This window comes from Typopeltis vanoorti, chromosome 1 (assembly GCF_054136105.1).
Source record: "Typopeltis vanoorti isolate ZY-2024b chromosome 1, IOZ_Tvanoo_1.0, whole genome shotgun sequence".
NCBI classification, from domain to species: Eukaryota; Metazoa; Arthropoda; class Arachnida; order Uropygi; family Thelyphonidae; genus Typopeltis; species Typopeltis vanoorti.
The window spans coordinates 43,451,024-43,470,750 of NC_143549.1; the positions used below are offsets into that span (position 1 = coordinate 43,451,024).

The window sequence follows — 19,727 nt, forward strand, 5'->3', positions numbered from 1 at the left end:
ATACTTGGATATTGAATATCTCATCGTCTAAGGGTTAGTTTAAATTTTCACACATATCTAAGATAATAACAAGTTCAGAAGAAATCGATAAAAATTCGAAGAATCCACACAAATATTTCATCTGTTTACTCTAACAAGAAATAGATGCAACCATTCTTTACAAAAATGCATTTTTTTATGCATTCAAGAAATTTTTTTCCTGTAAACTTATAGCATATTTGTAACATGATTTTTTAAATTATTTTTATATATTTTTGTTATGATTTAAACTTATTCAAGACACTTCAGGCCTCCAATAAGGCGGGGAGGGATTCGAACGCGTAGCACCTATCGAAACTCTTCTTTTGTATTTCTTTTTTTTTTTTTTTTTAATCATACTCTTCCCTTTTACTATCGCCGGTTTAGATGTAAAAATAACAGGAAATTTTGAAATACACTAGACGCTTCAACACGTTGTCTGAATGAAAATATATAAAACGAGTACAGTATCAGGAAGATCGTGACTTATGAAATGTCGTCCGGTGAGCCAATTCAAACTACTAAATAAGGATCAAATTCAAAACACTAAAAGGAAAACAATTGCTTTTACACCCAGCTATTTACTCTCTGAGGAAACTCACTATTTTCCGTATATGTTTGTGTATTTAAAAGCATTCCCGCCTACTAATGAGGTTTTATTACAAAGGTGTTTCTTCATAATGTTTTGGGGGTGGTTAATCGATGTAATATTTTTTCTTAAATTTTTGGATTTCTCTTCTCCGTCTGAATCTCAGGTTCTTCTCCACTTTCCCATATCTTTAATATGAAAAAATTAAACGTTTTCTTAGAAGAGGGCTTGAATTCTTGCCCATGATTTCATTTTGTATACGTTCAGAGAAGCCAAAGAACATGTCTAATGAACAGTTATTATCTCAAAAGCGTTAGTCACCTCGGTTATAAAATGAGATAGCACATGCTATCACCGCTTAATGCTCTAATAAAATGATGAACGTATTTTAAAAATTTGTTCAATAGAAGTTTCATACCAATGCCGTTTATCCTAATAATAACAAAAGAATGAAAAAACGACCTATTTCCCTTTTCATAGTATAAATATAATAAGGTGTTAAACAAACACATATAAAAAATTTTAAATAATTAAAAAAAATTAATTTACTATTTAAATTTAAGTTTACTTTTTTTCTTTCATATATATTTTTAATGAATTATAATATTTAATATTTTTTTCGGTGTTATAGATAATTTATAAATAAAAAATACCTATATTTCCAATATTGCTTGTTATATTTTTACTTTTTGTAAGCAATCTCAAAGAGTGTTTCTTTGTGAACAAAATATGCAGTTTTAATGATAGCAAACTTCATTATTTCGCGAGCCACTTTAGAGTCGAATTGTCTAGGAAGAAAGCAGAACAAAAAAATCTTAATTGGTGTGTGTGTGTGTGTGTGTGGAATGTACGGAAATAAGAGTGGACGATTGGTTGCATTCGCTTTACAGCCGAATCAGCTTAGAGCATGAGACAAATGTCTTATATCTATTAATTGAGGGTATTCTTCTCTTGCTGACTTGTCTATTTTGCGGGATTAAAACTCTGAGCTTCAGGGAAGAAAAATCCTTTCACCCCGCCTAAGACGGGCTAACAATAAGAACGAAGGGAGAGAATTTGGAAAGAAAACCGGATGAGTATAAGAGAATTTTTATTGTCAAAAATCGATTATTTACATTTCTCCAAACCTTTTATTTTATTATTTTCTTTTGCTCTTTTTATAATGGAATGTATTTGGTGTCTGTCCTACATTAATAGAACAATCAGATAACATAAACATTTCTCAAACTTTCATGAATGAAATTTTTGATTGATTGATAACTCCTACGTCTGTTATACATTCTCTTGTGCAGAGGAAGTACAGGGCGGGGGACTTCTTGCTTCATTTTTGGTAGTGGAGATGATGCGTTGCAATCACAAACTGATGTGGGTTAAAAGTTTCAACTATGACATATGCTTTCAGGAAATGCGCGTACTATTTTCAGAAAAGACAGAGTATTCGTGACGTGAGAACGAGCCCTGCACAAATAAATACACGCCTCAATCACGGGCCGATTCCACTTTCATCAACAGCTGCGAAGATCGATACATTTAGGAAAAATCCTTTCAAAAATTTTGCTGCGATCCAAACAGCAAAACGTAAGTCTATACTAGTCATTTCATGCCAACTATAAAACCTTTATAATAATTTATTTATTTTTATGCTAATTAATTAAAAGTAATGAGAGCATAATAATCTCTGTGTGTGTGTGGATGGACAACCGATTGGTTTGATTTTAATGTTAATTCAGTAAGTTCTTTTTTTTCTAATTCTATATTTTCATTGCAAACGCATTGAAAAAAAAAACATTTAAAACATGGCATAGAGTGATAAATTTATTTATCGTGAGTGTAATAAAACTTTGTCGATTTCAAAATTGTTTTAATGATATCATTCTGTTTTAAGTTAATTATAAAAGACGTTTCATTTACATCCCTGGTATTTTGACAGCTAACAAATGATTCAGACAAAAGTTACTAATATGTTTTTTTTTTTAACAGTATTTTATCATATATATACTTTTTCGGAATTAAGCGCATACGATTTTATTTTATTTTATTTTATTGATTTATTTTTATGTGACCCACTCATGAAAGGGTGTAAAGCTATAGTACAGTGGGTTGTAGATAATTTGTATTTATTTACTTATTTATTTTTATTTATTTACTTATTTATTTTTATTTATATTCTTTATTATTATTATTTCATTATTATTTATATTCTTTATTCTTGTTTTGTTATTGATGGTGGTTTTACACCAGCGGTGACATTCATCTACTGCCTAAAGAAATTCTGAAATACTCATGCACAAGGGAATAGAACCCACCACCTGTTGGTTAGATAATGAACACTGAAAATCAACTTTTTAAACAGGCTGGCATGAAGAACATTCGCTGTTTTCTACAAATATATTGAACAAATATGTCAAATGTTTCATTATATATATTTTCATAATAAGATATATAATAAGATATATTATTTCATTATATATCATTCGCTGTTTTCTACAAATATATTGAACAAATATGTCAAATGTTTCATTATATACGTCATTCAAAAAAGAAATTTCGTGTTATTATCAAATTTGCCACAATTCCACTACCCATACATTTGATAAGAACTGCACGCTTAGATGACTTAGAAACAAGAACTGAAATTATAATATAGCTGCACACTTATTCAAATAAATTGTAATCGTTAATATAGTTCATCATATGCAATACTGTATAGACATGGACTTTTGTATTTGATTATCCCTGGTATATGACCGCTCACAAATGATTATGACGAAAGTTGCATATATATTCCAAAATAACATGTATTTAATTTTAACAGCATTCGATCATACTTACTCTTTTGGAATTAAGTGCATACAATTTTATTTTGTTACTCGCTCTCTGTCTCTCTCTCTCTCTCAAACACACACATATAAATTAGATTTCAGACAGTTGATGGAACACAATTTCTATTTTTATTTTACATTAGAACTACTACAAGTCTATTTCAATGGCCAAAGATATAACCACTAAAATATATAAAATATATTTCAATGGCCAAAGATATAACCATATAAAATATAAAATATATAAAATACATGCAACTATTTACGACGATTTTATTTTATATATTTTATATAAAATGATAGTCCTTATAAGGACTGGCTTAAAGGGGCGAAGCAAGAATGCTTTTCATCTTCCCCGTTATCTGTAGAGGACAGCGTAGGGATAAGGTTATTGAGCTATTATTAAAGCTCTGATCATGGCAGGAGGGTAAAGCAATAGCCGAGCCTCAGTTAGAGCTTCATTAGCTACAGCATTGCTATCCATTATCCTCCAAGGGTATTGGATATTGCACTCCTAACCAATCCTCACCATATAATAAATAGCCGAGCCTCAGTTAGAGCTTCATTAGCTACAGCATTGCTATCCATTATCCTCCAAGGGTATTGGATATTGCACTCCTAACCAATCCTCACCATATAATAAAATGATAGAACCGACAATTTACTATATAAATGTTTATATAAAAATAATGATGGTTTCTTATTAAATATTTAAATAAATTTATTGTAATGAAAAAAAAAAACACATTTTCTTCTAAATTTAATAATATATTATATTTTACATTATATTATATTTTATATCTTAATAATTATTTTATCCTTTTTCTTCTTTATTTTAGCTGTAATCTGAACTGATGAATAAATATTAAGCATTAATTATAAAAACTGCATGTCAGTTTGTTAAATATTATAATAAACTAGTCCAAGCTAACCTAAAACATGAAAAATATCAAATTTATTGAATTCTAATTAAAATGCCTTTATGTTAATTTGGATTTCTTTCTTTCACTTGAAGCAGTCTGGTTTACTATCAAGGCCAGTAAGATAAAATATACTGTTGATTGCTGCTATAGGCTAAGCAATTCCAGGGATGATCTGGAAAACATGCATCAGAAAATTAGTATAAATGAGTACAGTTGAGGGATTATTACGGGGACTTGAACTATGTAAATATAGATTTGGAAGGAAGAGAGATCACACTGCACGAAGGAAATGAAATTCATACTCTTACTGCAATATAATTAATTGATACAGTATGTGATGGAGGGGACTCTCATCTCAAATCATAACATACAAGACTAGCCAAAAGGGTAGACGCATTTATAAACATAACACATAGACTTAAGTTGCTTTTTGCAAACTCTGAGGCTATTATATCTTATACAATAATTTTAACTTAATAGAATATTGTGTGTGCGTGCGTGTGAAAGAGAGAGAGAGAGAGAGAGAGAGAGTGAATGTGTTTAAATATTAGCGCTGTTTACCTTGTCAGATTTCATTAGCATTACATTCTATTACATTAGTGGCAAATGATAACTTACACTGGACTTAATAGATCATGGTAATATAGATAGTTAAATCGACTAGATCCTCACATTTGTTAGTGGCTTTTTTCTTAGTTAGGAAGAACAAAAATATATATACAATAAGTAGTAAATATGAACTATTACATAAATAAACCAAACAGGTGGGAACCGTCCCTCAAAAGTAAAAAAATAAAATACAAATCATTAGTATTGAATAATCATTCAATACTAATGATTTTTTTTATAATAGTAATCAATATTAAATAATGTGTGCTTCCACAACAATAATTTGGGAACTGCCATTCAATATTTCAGAATCTTTCCATTTTATGCATTTTTATTAATTGGTAATTTCACTGATTATTATTTGATATTACACAATATAACTGCTTTAGCTAGAGTTTGGTTCATTCAAATTATTTTATTTTATTTTTATATAAAAAAATTGATTATTTTTATAATAGGCTAGTCTGTCAGATACCCAGGCACCTACGATCACGGTAACAATATGTCCATAGTAATAATATGCCCCGTAGCATATTATTGAAGTGTGTGTTATGAAATGTCAAAAGATGTTAGATTTTTTATTCTGTTTTTGATAGATTTTTTCTGATAATTTTTTCCTGCTAAAAAAAAGAACGTTTTATTTATAAGGAACCTCATGTCATAATGAGGTTCCTATTCTTCTTTTGTTATAAATTTACGATTATAAACTGTATTTGTAGCTGCTTCATTTTGCATATATTTGTTATTAACCTTGAAAGATATATGGTTGAAATCAGTTGAAAATAATTTATTGCTTAAACATATACCCTTTACAAAGGAAATAACTTTTTAATAAACGAATGAACTAGTTTCATATTATTTATATACCTATAAATATAATCTGCACAATCATACACGCATGCGTACAAAAATGCTATTGTTTTCAAGAATGAAGTAAAATGCATTACACTTCGAAAAAAATTTTACACTTGAAAAAAAAAAATGAAAACATAATTGAGAACTTCAGATAAAATTAACAGGACATATTTAAAGTTTTTTAATGACAATAAAAATGGAGAATATGAATAAGTCTGATAGCTGTTCCTTTTTAAACGCTGTTTGATTAATCTAAAATTACTTCTGAGTGCGTTAATTGCAATCGCAGAATATATGGATAACCGAATATTTTTGGAGTTAATTTTTATTGTTTCAAACGTTGGTTAACAGTTCCAGTACGATTAGTCAGCTCAAAATAAGAGAGAGATAGATGTATGGGGTGTTTTGATATGGCGAAGGCATGCTGAGGAATTGTCTGCTTATTTAAAAGAGAGAATGTCTTGCATCACTGCGCATGCGCAACATGACAGTATAATAAGTAAAATGTTCCCTGGGTATCAGTATACTCCTTTATATTGAAATCAATACAATAAATACATAAAATCGCTGCCTTCTTTAATCTTCGTAGGTTGAGTTGCAGCTCCAGTTAGACTGTATTCCTGAGTATTCAAACCATGGATACCAAAGAATGCAGTATAAGGTGAGTTGTTATTAAATAAATTAAAAATATTACTGTAACTGTACATGCTAGTATTTATCATGCACTATACCAGTTTGATTTTAAAAAAAATAATATATATATAAACATAAAATTTATAAATATTATAATAAATTGAATTTTGTGTATTAAAAATGTATATCATTAATATTTAGCGTTTACTTAAATTTTTTTTTATACAGTAAAATATTTTTCACATAGCTGATTTTAAAGAGAAATTCATGTTAGTTAATTTAGCGAAGGCCGAACCGATCTGAATCCAATACTCTTGGAGGGTAATGGATGGCAATGCTGTAGCTAATGAAGTTTTAGCTGAGGCTCGGCTATTGCTGTTACCCTCCTGCCATGATCAGAGCTTTAATAGCTCAATAACACCTTATCCCTACACTGTCCTCTACAGATAACGGGGAAGATGAAAAGCATTCTTGCTTCGCCCCTTTAAGCCAGTCCTTATAAGGACTATAAGGACTAATTTAGCGAAATGTAATTCTAGAAAATTGTTTTTGACTACATTAATAGAAAAATTGATGTAGTCAGTCAATCAATCGTTATCCGAATTTTGATTTTCTAATTTTCTGCACTCTTATTAGAAGTAACGTCAACATTTATGTAGCATATTTTCTGTTTTCATAACCGATCGTAAAATCAAATCATTTATTGCCTGCTTAAAGTGCTTAAATCGAAATCGAAATACATCAACTCACAGAAATATTTACTATATATAATAGGATATGATGTATCAAAGTTATTTATGAATCTAAATTACTGAACATGATGTTTCAGTAAGATGTTATTATTAACTTCTGCTCTTTTATTTCAATTAGTAAATCAAATTATTATATGAAGTATTCGGTACAGTGAATTATGGTATTTCACTTCTTTTTCAATTCTTTATACCTTCAGCAAGAATCTACTGAATTTCTAGAAGCAAAAGTATTTTAAATAACAAAATTCTACAAGTTTTATTTAGAGAGAATTTCAAAATTCAAAATAACGATAAAATATTCGCCTTTTTTTCGCTATGCGCTAAAAAAGAAAAAAAAATGTGCTGCCGTTGACAACTATATTTTCATTTTCAACGAGTCATCTCCGCGTCATACTTAAAGGACAAGGTCTGCATAATATTAGACACGTAGTCAAGCACGTACTCTAGATTTCTACGTGATCTCTAAAGAAAAAGAGAGGTAAATAAGTCGAAACTGAATCGCCAGGTGTAGATTATAAAAAAAAAGTTCTTTAAAAAGTTGAAATAACATCTGTTAGAAGTGCGTCTAGAATTTAATTAGTATGCATTAAATATTATCTCAAAATTCTAGTTAGAAACTTCCTATGCTAATAAAAAAACATCGCTTTCATTTTCTTAGACATGTTTTTTGCTTAAAAGATTAATTTAATTTAAATATATCATTTATTTTTAAATGAAGTATGTTCTCCCGTTCCAAAAATTAATTAAATAAATATATATTTATTTAATTTATATATATATATATATATATATATATATATATATATGTAGAAAGTATTTTTAACTTGGGTATAATTATGTTAAAGATACCAAGCAATTTTAAACCTGGTTTTACTCCATTTTTCCCAAGTGAGCAAACAGATAAAATGTCAAGTTTGCGCCTGCAATTGATGCAAGACTAGCTGATCCCACAGGTAGTGCAAGACCAAGGCAACTCGTGGTAAAGGTGGAGCAACTAGCTGGAGTTGCCTTGGTCTTGCACTACCTGTGGGATCAGCTAGTCTTGCATCAATTGCAGGCGCAAACTTGACATTTTATCTGTTTGCTCACTTGGGAAAAATGGAGTAAAACCAGGTTTAAAATTGCTTGGTATCTTTAACATAATTATACCCAAGTTAAAAATACTTTCTACATTTAGATCTCCTCCTGAGATTTTTATTTAATAAGGTTAAAACACCTTATGGTAACTTTATATATATGAGGAAACGAAGAAAAACAAGAGCTTTATATATATATATATATATATAAAGCTCTTGTTTTCTTGTTTTTCTTCGTTTCCTCAGAACAAGTCTCCTAGTTTATCTTAGGAACAGGCCTCATAGCCTGAGTTTCTTCTTTCGTAAATCTAAATTAATCAAACCAATTCTTCTCAGCTAAAACCTGCTGTAATAAATTTGGTACGGCAATCATCAAAAAAAAAAAAAAAAAACCTACGCAAAAGGCGGAGCATATGCATTCTCAATGTACAGCAATATTTCTTCTGATCTAAGAAATTAATATTTCAGTTATTTCGGCGCAATTTTTAGACAAGATAGTAAATTAAATGCGGAAAGGGATTATTGAATAAACAATGCTGAAATAATATGGACTCCCTCGAATTAATTTATGGAAGAAGAAAGTAATTAGTTAAAACTAGGTTAATTTTTTCCTTTCAGTTTTAACGCATTAACTTAAGATTGGGCTATCAATAATTTTAGTAATAAAAAAATGACACTAGCGGCAGAATTATATTAAAATGAAGATATGAGGAAGGTAAATGATATTGTTAGCATTCAAGAATGTGTGAAAATAGAGTTGATTTAAGTGACAGAGCAAAATAGGTGTTTGATGCAGGATCGGGAAATAAAAGTGACCAAGATGTGAGTGGATTAATGTAATCAATAGTCTCTGAGAAGACTGAATATTGGTGACTTGACAAGTTAAGTTGAAAGAACAATTAGTGATAGAAGGTAGGATGGTCGAATGGACAGAATATCCGCTCGTCAAATAACAGGTCATGAGGAGACATTATGTGAATTCTGTAGGCGGGAGGAGAATTTCACACACTCTTAACACAGCGGCGTGTGAAATTCACTACGCCGCTGATTACTGCAGAAATGAAAAGGTTTTATCTTTGGACTCTCTCTAGAGCAGAATTTCTGGATTGTGTAAAAAGAAATAATAATATAGACCCTCTAGTTTTTATTTATATTTTATGTTATTAATTTTTTTTTAATATTCTACAATATTCCGGGTTGTAAAATACTAAAATTAACCTTCTTGAACATTAATATATCCAGTACACTAATGTACTACGGATTTACAGCTTTGAGTGGACGGAAATCACATTAAAACTATCATACAATAAGGTTTACGTCCGGAAGATATATTATGAATTTGTTCATATACCGAAAATAAATAAACAAATAATAATAAAATCATTTGGATGAGATGAACCATTATAAGAGTATTTTAAATGAACCTAAGTTAGCCGGCGTACAGGACTGTTGTCTTCCAACTGCGCAGTTGGAAGACAACATATATAATCGGACAGCAGATATAATCAACCGCCCTATCATAGCATTGATTAGGTTTATAAGTAGCAATAACACCAGTGATAAATTATTCAATTTAACACGTAAACGGAAGATTTGGAAGAAAAAAGAGAAAATAGGTCTGTAATATATTGTATGTATTTATACAATATATTACAATTTCGAAAGTACTTGATTCGGTTCTGATCTTATTTCTGTTTTACAATGAGATGAAGGAAAATCTCCAATTTCATCTTAACAATATGTCATTTAGTAATCTTTATCTGGAAAACGTGTATGATTGTACACGTTTTTGTCCATAACACCATATTGTATAACCTATTTATTTATTTTAAGAATAACTCAGAATTAGCATTAAATGTTTAAACTCATTATTAGTTAATGAAATTGCCCAATTAAGTAGCAGAGGACTTTCTTCTTCCAGACTCTGCCTTCTTTTGATAACTATTATTGTCATCACGGGACAGCTAAAGGCCCAAGAATCATACTATCCACAAGAAGCATGGAAACCTACTGAACAAGAATGGGAAGATGCTTTTCTATTTGCTGGTGGAGCACTAGATGCTTACAAGAACTTGAAATGTGAGTAAAATCTTATTTTTTACATTTCTATAGAGGTGCTGATTAATTGCACACTACATATTATTTATAAAACTGTTGTCTGAAAATTTCACGAAAATAACTTCTTAGAAAAGTTAATTATAAGTTATTTGAATCAGCTGTTTTCCCGATGATTTATGATGATACAATGATAGCAGCAGATAGTAATTTTTTATTGCCAAAACTTATAATTCTGCATTTTATCTTTCTTTTCAAATATGGGATATTGTTTGGTTCTTTAGGGCCCCTCCTGGCTTTGAACAATCCTTGATAAAGAGATTCCCGCGATTAAGAGTAAGAAAAGAGTTAACAGATCATTTTATATTCGTACGTAAACAGTTATTTCTAAGCATTGTCGCAAATCCTATTGATAAGTAGAAGCATCAAAATGTCTGAAAGCATATTTATTTTTATTATATAAATTTTTTTAGGTGTTTATCATGACTGCCGGATTTAAATCCCAGCATCTATGAGATCATAGAGCAAGAGATCCGGTATTTGAATTTTACCACTCGCAGATCCAAGGAAACAATTTACAGTGTATCTCTTGCAACATTCAATGACTTATTGAGTCCACGCCACGTTGCTTAGCCGAATTTCTGGCAGTAAAGTAGGCCCAAAAACTTTTACGATGGTGAACGTAATATTTTGACTCGACTCTGTAGGCTTGTGAGTCTTAGTGTTATAGACGAAGTAATGGAAACATGGATTTGAAATTGTATACTGGATGCTAGCGTCTTCGGTGTCAAGACTATTGTTTTGTATATGTATCCATAGATGATTCCACTTCAAATATTAAAAGAAAAATTTCTCTCTTTGCTTGTGATCCATAGTTGGGCAGAGTAGTCAGTTGTTCTGATACCTTAAGTTTATTTTTTTTTAATTTATTTATTTTAAGAACGACCTTAAAATACTGGAAACCTGATCGGATTAATGCGAACGAATGCTTGTATAACCAATTCGGTAAGGAAATAATATTACATTGATATAAGTTGAATTGACATGCCTTAGAAAAAATTGTAAATACAAAGAATTTTGGCTAACAGGGAATTTAAGTTCAGGGGCACAATGATAATACAAAGTAGTACTGTAACTCATTACATTGCGGATAAATTAAAAGAAACATCGCTTGTAGGAGATTGGAAGTAACGATAAATTCTAATTTATAAGTAATGTACAATAATATTTATGAGAATCAGTTGGATAGATGTCATCTGATGAATTTAGCTAATATGAAGTGGAGAGATCATTGAATTGAAATTTATAAGTATTTTATATATGCTCAGGACATATTTATATAAAATAAATAAAATGAGTTTGCTTCACTTTGCCAGCTCTCAGGCTCTAATAGAAGCAAAATAAACAGACTACGAGAAAAATAACTAGCACAAATATATAAAATGCAGTTTTTATTGTGAATATAGAAAATATGTAGAACGTCCTATACGTCATAGAAGCGATGAATTTATGTCGCTTTAAGATACGCATTATTGATGTTCGTGTTTATTTATTTATTTTTTATTTTTATTTTATTTTATTTTATTTTTATTTTTTGCCAGCATTCAGTTAGTTCAAGCTAAGCTTCTATTAAATATGTGTGGTAATACTTAGGGAAGTACATATTCATGTCCTGGATGAACATATATCTTCTGAAGAAAAGGCCAATAATAATAATAATAATAAAATTATTATTATTATTATGTCTTGCATACATATAATAATTACATTATAAAATTATAGAAATTACAAAATTTTAAAATTACATACATATAATAATAATAATAGTATTTTTTTTAATTCAATAAATTTTTTTTATTGAAGTTATGATTACATATTATGTATTTACAAAACATGTTGCTCTTGTTTTTTTTTTTTTTTAGAGTGAGTTTCATACAAATGTTTCCACTTTTTGTATAATGTGTTAATAATACTTATTAGGGATGGTAATTTACAGTTTCAATTGGATAAGATTACCTTTTTTTAACAGCATTCATAGGATAACAATAAGTTATATTTTACAATTTTTGCTTTTAATGTATTTAAGCGCTGTAACTACAGCACCTCAATGTAATAAATATATTTCTTTTTTTCCCTTGATCTCGGTTGAGATGTAATGTCTCTGCTTGCAACCTCGAATCTTTTTAATAAGCTTATCTGAGGATGACACCGGTTAGATATAGTTATTTATTTATTTATTTTTATTGATTTGATTGCTGTGTTGTAAGTAAGCTGATATTTGGGAGGTCAAATGAATGATCTGAAAAGTCTGATCAAAGTGAAATTGCCAATATATCCTGTGTTATTGCATCTGTCTTGATGGTTCACATTCTTTTTTATTGTGAGCTTCTTTTTGAACTAATTATGAGGCTTTTTTTTTCACTGTGGACACCTTTCTATGTCTTCTGAGCTTTTAATTTGTATCACCTTTGAAGTTTGTGACTTCTTTATGAATATCTTGGCATCTCTGGTCCACAAAAATTGGTAATTTGTTTCTATTTTTGCTTTTCTTGCTTGTTGCAACAGATTCTGGTTGAATGGTGTTAAATATACGGATAGGAAGATCAGTGTATTGTCTTGCTGTGCGTTTAAGTCCTTGGCAACTGGTTTTTTTTCTGCCTGGTGGCTTTTATGCGATTGTGGACTTGCTTGTAAGACGAACTATGACTGGTGCAGGTCGTGGCAAACCTTGTTTTTTGCTCTTCCTAGGAATCCGATTTACAGTCTGGATGTTGTTAAGCTGTAAGGGGGATGTCAATTGCATGGCCTAATTTTAAAACTATGTCTCTGAGGTTTTCTGTAGGTGCAGTTTCAGGAAGACCGTTTACGACAAGATCTTCTTTAAGTTGTTGCTGATTTAAACGTCCGTATTGTAGTTTTAGAGAATGAACTTCTTGACGGAATTCGGATGTCTCTTTCATCAAACCTGCCATTTAGTGTGTTAATGCTGAATTTAATGTCTTTTAGCGTTTGCAACACTTCTGTCACTGCTAAATTATTATGTTTGACCAAATCTTCATATTCGCTAGATTTTTTTGTTATTTGTTCGTTTTGTTTCAAAGCGTTCTTGCATAAGATCTACTAAGCTGTCTTTTATAGTCTCTAGACCGTTTCCTATTAGTATATTTAAAGAGTTGAAATTATAGGACTCACCTGCATTTTTTGTATCTGTTCAGTTCGTCATCTGATTTTGCCTCCGGTATAATCGGCGGCGTCGTAGGTGGCTGCCTTAGGTGCGTTTCTTTGTTCTTCCTGCAGAGTAGGCATTTGCATTCTTCGCGTGTTGCATTAAATTTACATTGCCAGGTTGTTTCTGAAAAGCCGGCACATTTTAAGTGTAGAATCCTACTGCATTTCGTAGGGATCATATTATTTCCGTCGGACGATAAATCTTCCAGGCATTTGATATACTTCATGACTCACCTTTCTCCTCTCGAGCAACTGTGGCATGATGGTAAAGATGGCGACGTCCTTTATTCTTCGATCGTTGCTGACCACAGTCCTCTCTGTTCACTTTTCAACACTTCAACGTTTGGTTTTCTTCTTAACCGATTTCGGTGATTTTTACATTACTGTCTTCAGTGTGAGAAGAAGAGTTACGTGGGAACACGTTCAAATTAAAAACAGGAGTTGGAACCACTTTAAAACTATAAAAAACGGGTGCAGTGACATCACCGTGCGCCCGTTAGTAGGCGTACACAGCACCCTCTATAATAATAATAATAATAATAATAAAGCTATAAATTTAAAAATATATCTTTTTCGCAATTCTAAAACTGATTATTTTCCCATGCAGGTCCGACTGTTTCATCTGATCAGACAGCAGTTCTAAGACACCAGCTGAGTCAAAAACTATTCCCGAAAAGCAAAAAATTCCAAGGTAACGCATGGTTATTTGAAAATGCAACTCGATACTTGCAAAAAAAGTAAGTTATTCTTTCATACCTTGGTGAATAATTTTCTTCTATTATCGTCACACTTTCAGATTGGCATTAATGTTTCTGCAAGACATCTTTCCTAAATATAAGCTTCTTAAATGATTTTGGTGAGAGAAGTTAATATTCAAGTTACCTTTTCCATAGAAACGTTAATGACAGAAACGTTGGTAACCTTAATGAAAGAACATTTGAACGAAATAAGTGTGGCATTTATTATGTCACCAGGAAGGAAAAGAAAATTAAAAAAGTCCCAAAAGCTCAAGAACTCAATTGTTTAGATAAATCACATGTATGATTTATAAATATGTATAGTTTAAATCTATGTAGGTATGCATAACGAATAACGTTGCTGGTTCCAAGTTTGAAGCATGATGCTTTTTTATACTCCCCGCTATCTGATAGGGATACAGTAAGAGAAAAAATGTATGCTCAGCTTGAGAAATATTACGTATCATTACTTCAAATTAAGATGGCTTTGCTCTTTTTTGTGTTTGTGAAGATCCGTTTCCTCATAGATAGAAGCTTGTTGCATCAGTTGATTGGGGTGTAAAGACGTTTTTAAAAAGAACTTTGCTGTTAGAGATTATAGGAAAGAGTAGATATATCTGTGTCCTGATGGAGCTGAACTTCTCTGACAAACTCTAGAGTGTTTAGAATCATATTTGTTTTGCACTCATTGCGATTTGAGAATATTAGTATTGGAGGTATGGCTCCAAGTGGAGAAGCATATTTAATTATGGGATGAATCATCATTTGGTAGAGAAGCAATTTGTTCCTGACGTTTAATTTGCTGTTTCTGTTAATTGGGGATAGAGCTGGGCTGCTTTAGATGCCTTTGCACATAAGACCTGGATATGGAGGTTAGTCTTTTGTCCTGCAGTACACCTAGATATTTGGCTTCTGTTTCTCAAGAAATTCTGGTATTAAACAGGAAGATATCCTCTTTAGGCGCTACCCATCTTCTAGTGAAGAGCATAGCTATGCTATTCAGAGGGGTTTATTCATAATCGCCATTTGGAGAATCATTGCTCTAGTATTAGCAGGTTTTCTTGAAGTTTTTTGGTGACAGGGTGTGGCTGAAGAGATCTGGATAATATCGCTGTATCATCTGCGTACAATGTAGGTATGGAAACTTCTTTCGTTGATGGATTGAGTTCATAATTCTTTATCCATGTATCTAAGTTTTAGTTTGTGGGTGAAGGAATTTCTGTGGGTAATTTGGATGCTCTTTGTGAGCATTTTATGTTGTATCGGCTTTCTCTTCCGATGAAGGATTTCGGTTTTCTGTGTTTGAAGCAATCTGAGGGTTTGTAGTCAGTTGCCTGTAGAATTAGCTGATTTGGGTGATTATCTGTGATTGTAAAAGAATTATCTGCAAGGTCTTGATATCTGGCACATTGGCTTCTCTGTGTAGCTGGAGGTTTCCGATGAACCAAGGGGCATTAAAAGTCATTCTTAGGCATTTGAGGCATCTATTCTGGTATGGATGTTTCTTTTGGTCGCGTGTCCCCAGATTGGTGAGGCGTAAGTTAGTTAAGGTCTTATCGCTGATCTGTAGAGGAGAACTTTGTTGTTTATGTTTAGGAAGCCGTTCCTATTCAAGTGTTGATTATTTCTGATTGGCTATTCTGGAGAATAGTACTGTGGAGCTTTTTACTGGGGGAATTGAGATATGCCATTTACTGTACCTTCTCTAATTCGTTGATTGCTATCTGCAGTTTGTTTATGGCCAGTTGTGGACGGAGAGACTCGGCTATACTAATTGTGTCATCAGCATAGAGCGCTATGATGGATGGGGGGACAACTTTGGGCGATCTGCTATATATATGGAGAAAAGTAAGGGAGATAGCAGAGAGTCTTGAGGGACTACAGCCGTCCCTCTTCTTTCAGTGGATCTGATTCCATTGATTTTTATCCTAAATTTTCTGTTATGCAGATATGATTTGATGAGTAGAACTAGTGGTAACTGGCAATTAGCTTACGGAATTAACAACATATAAAGGATATTAATTAAAGGCAACTTTAATGAATAACTTCAATATTTCGGTAACGTAACGTTGCCATCTTCAGGAACATAAAAACATGGTATGTGCACGCAGGAAATTCGCAACCTTCCTAACCATATCGCCAACAACGTCAGACTGGATGTAGCCGGTGTTCTCACCGAAGCAAAACCTCCAAAAACCGACTTATTCAAAGACGAATATGCAGCTCTACTAGAAATGAAGAAAAACAAAAAAATATTAATCATCAAAGCGGATAAGGGAAACGCCACTGTGGTGCTCATTCAAAGGACTACAAAGGTAAGCTTAATGCTTTAGTACTATACCGTACTACCCACCTCCCTATTGAATATAATCCTACCAGCTCTCAGATTAGAACTCTCCACAGACTCTTTAAGAAAGTCACTTCTTGGTCTAGAGTTATAAGGTTTTAACAAACTAAAACCTTGTGACTCTAGACCCCTCCCCCCGATTATATGGACTCCCAAAAATACATAACAAAATGTGCCATTACGTCCCATAGTAGATGGCTTTGATTCCCCACATATAAATTAGCCAAACATTTAGCCAAAACGCCTCACACACTATACTGGCAACACACCATCACACATAAAAAACTCAGCTGACTTTAAAGCCAGTATAAAAAACATCTCACTCCAGCACACTGACATAATTGTCAGTTTTGAAGTCTCCTTCCTATTCACTAATGTCCCACTCAAAGAAACCCTAGAGCTCATCCAAGCCAAGTTTCTTCCCGATATATCAACCCTATTTCAGGTCACAATGAACTCAGGCTATTTCGTTTTACAAGGAAAATTCTACAAACAGATAGATGGGACATCCATGGGTTCACAACTTTGTCCACCCTTGACCAACTTCTTTATGGAGACACCTTTGAAGTGAAAGCCTTAAACTCAGCCCCACAAAAACCCACTATTTGGCTTCGATACGTGGATGATGTGTTCACTATTTGGCCACATGGCTCAGATACATTCCTCTCCTTCCTAACACACTTAAACAACCAACACCCCAGAGTCCAGTTCACCTTAGAAAAAGAGGAAAACAACACCCTCCCCTTCCTAGATACTTTAATCACTCTCCAGTTTGATGGATCTTTGATTTTCTCTGTTTACAGAAAACCCATGCATATAGGCATATACATTCACCAGCAATCTCCCCCCCCCCATCTCACAACAATACGGGGTTATAAAAACACTTATAACAGGGCAAAATTAATCTGCTCAGATGACGATGCCCTAAACACTGAACTAAACCACATCCTCAACACTTTCTTAGCCAATGGCTATAATCCCCCAAAAATACTAAAACCAGTAAACCACAACCCCCCACCCTTCACAATAAAGATTACACCAAATCTATCACCATCCCCTACATCCGAGGCACCTCTCAGAAAATAACCAATATCCTCAAAAAATATGACCTGACTTCTTGTTATAGACCATATAAAAATTTGGCATCCCTTATCCGCTCTACCAAAGACCAACCACTTCCCCTAGACCTACCTGGTGTATACCAGGTCTCTTGCAGCTGCAAATTTTCCTACTTTGGCCAAACAGGCAGGACAGCAAATATCAGGATTTTAGAACACAAAGACTACATCCGGTTTCACCAGTACAGCCACTCTGGGCTGGCAGACTATGCCTTAGATACTCGCTATAGAATTCGTTGGAAGAAAACTAAAATAATATACCGCAGCAAGTTAAAGTACGAAAGATTATTCAAGGAATCATCAGCAGCTCAAAAAACGTTCCAAACCTCAAGAAATTTGAGTGCATGAAACTACCTCAAATTTGGAATACTTACATTATGAGAACTTTAGCCCAACAGCCAAGACAACCCCAATTAGCCTGCCAGAGGGCACCATTAGGACTCTTAGGAACAATATTAGTTTCTTGCCTTCTTCCTCATTTGCTTTTGTTAGTGCCTGCGTGCACATACCATATTTTTAGGTTCCTGAAGATGGGAACGTGACATTTCCGAAATATTGAAGTTATTAATTAAAGTTGCCTTTAATTAATATCCTTTATATGCGTTGTTAATTCCGTAAGCTAATTACCAGTTATGTATGACCAACGTATAAGTCTTGCTACTAGAAGAACTAGTGGTAATGGGATTACTGCTTGGTGCATCTTGAAATTAATCGATAATGCCAAATTCTGTCGAATGCTTGAGTTATGTCCAGAAAGACTGCCCCAGAGTGTTGGTGTCAAAGCCGAATTGCTCGTTTTGTATGACCTGGTTTTTTCTGCTTCTCTTGAATGCTTTATCTTGCCTACACGTGATAGTAAGCTAATAGGTTGATAGTTCTGTGGAAATTGTATTTTTTTCCAGGTTTTGGAATTAGGAATATATCTGAAAATTTCCACCGTTCTGGAAAGTAATTTAGCTGTAGGATGGCATTGGTAATAGCCACTAGATGCAAAATATCTTTACGTGGGAACAGCTTAAGCGCCTTGTTCGTGATTCCATCCGTACCCATTGCCTTTCTGTTATTTAGTTTTATTATGATTTGATATATTTCTGCTGGCCATATGAATTTGTTTTTGGATTGGGGTGTGGCGTTCTGAGTTATTTTACGCATTAAGGTGTGGATTTTTCTTATGAAGTTTAAGTCTACTTAGGCATTACTGGGACTGCATTGCCTTTCTAAGCTGTCTGCAAATCCTTTACTTTTTTTTCATCTTTGTAGGCTATTCCGCATTCACTTTGAATTATAGGAAGAGTATTATGTTTTGAGCGAAGCGATCCCATAATTTTCCATAATATTTTCCATCTTCTGTGTCTAGGTGATTTATCTTATTGTTCATAGTTGGTTTCGGTGACCTTCTAGTGCATACCAAACCTGGTTAACTGTTTGTTTATCTGTGGGATCCACTGATCTATGATATTGTCTTCGTAACCTGTTTTTTTTTTTCCTCGTATAAGATGTTTTATGTCCTCTGGGAGTCTACTTGTTCCAAAGGCAACAAATATAACCACACGTGCATCGTGTGGTTATGTTTGTTTCCTGTGATATTGCTGTTAATATTTGTTTTTTAAAAGGTTGTTACTGCCTTTTCTGTTCTTCAGTGGATATTACATGTGGAACTGGGCCAAAGTTTTCCTAGAAGGCTGAGGGGAGTTGTTTCCAATAAATTAATAAGTGATGGTGTTTTCAGTTAGATCTTGTATGGGTGCCTAGTTGCAATATGATGGGACTATGATCAGAACTCAAGTCGTTAATTGCTTGTATTTGATAGCTATGCGCTATGTTTTCGTAGTATTGCTGTATCAAGTACATCTGAACGGCAGGTTTCTCCGTAGTGCATGGGTTCTGTGGGTCCTGTTACTGTCATATTTCTCGTAGTAGTATATGAATTGAGTATTCTGACGTTAATATTTGACTTTCTACTGT

At 32.7% G+C, this 19,727-nt stretch overlaps 1 protein-coding gene across 1 annotated transcript in view; it reads left to right on the top strand.

The window, feature by feature from the left end:
- Positions 1-1,992: 1,992 nt before the first annotated feature.
- Positions 1,993-19,727, top strand: part of LOC150109932 (salivary peroxidase/catechol oxidase-like) — an 86,776-nt gene continuing 69,041 nt past the window's right edge. Inside the window, exons 1-3 of the mRNA XM_090399634.1 lie at positions 1,993-2,185; positions 10,153-10,356; positions 14,168-14,297. Coding sequence (XP_090255760.1) covers positions 1,993-2,185; positions 10,153-10,356; positions 14,168-14,297 — 527 coding nt within the window. The remainder of the gene's footprint in view (positions 2,186-10,152; positions 10,357-14,167; positions 14,298-19,727) is intronic.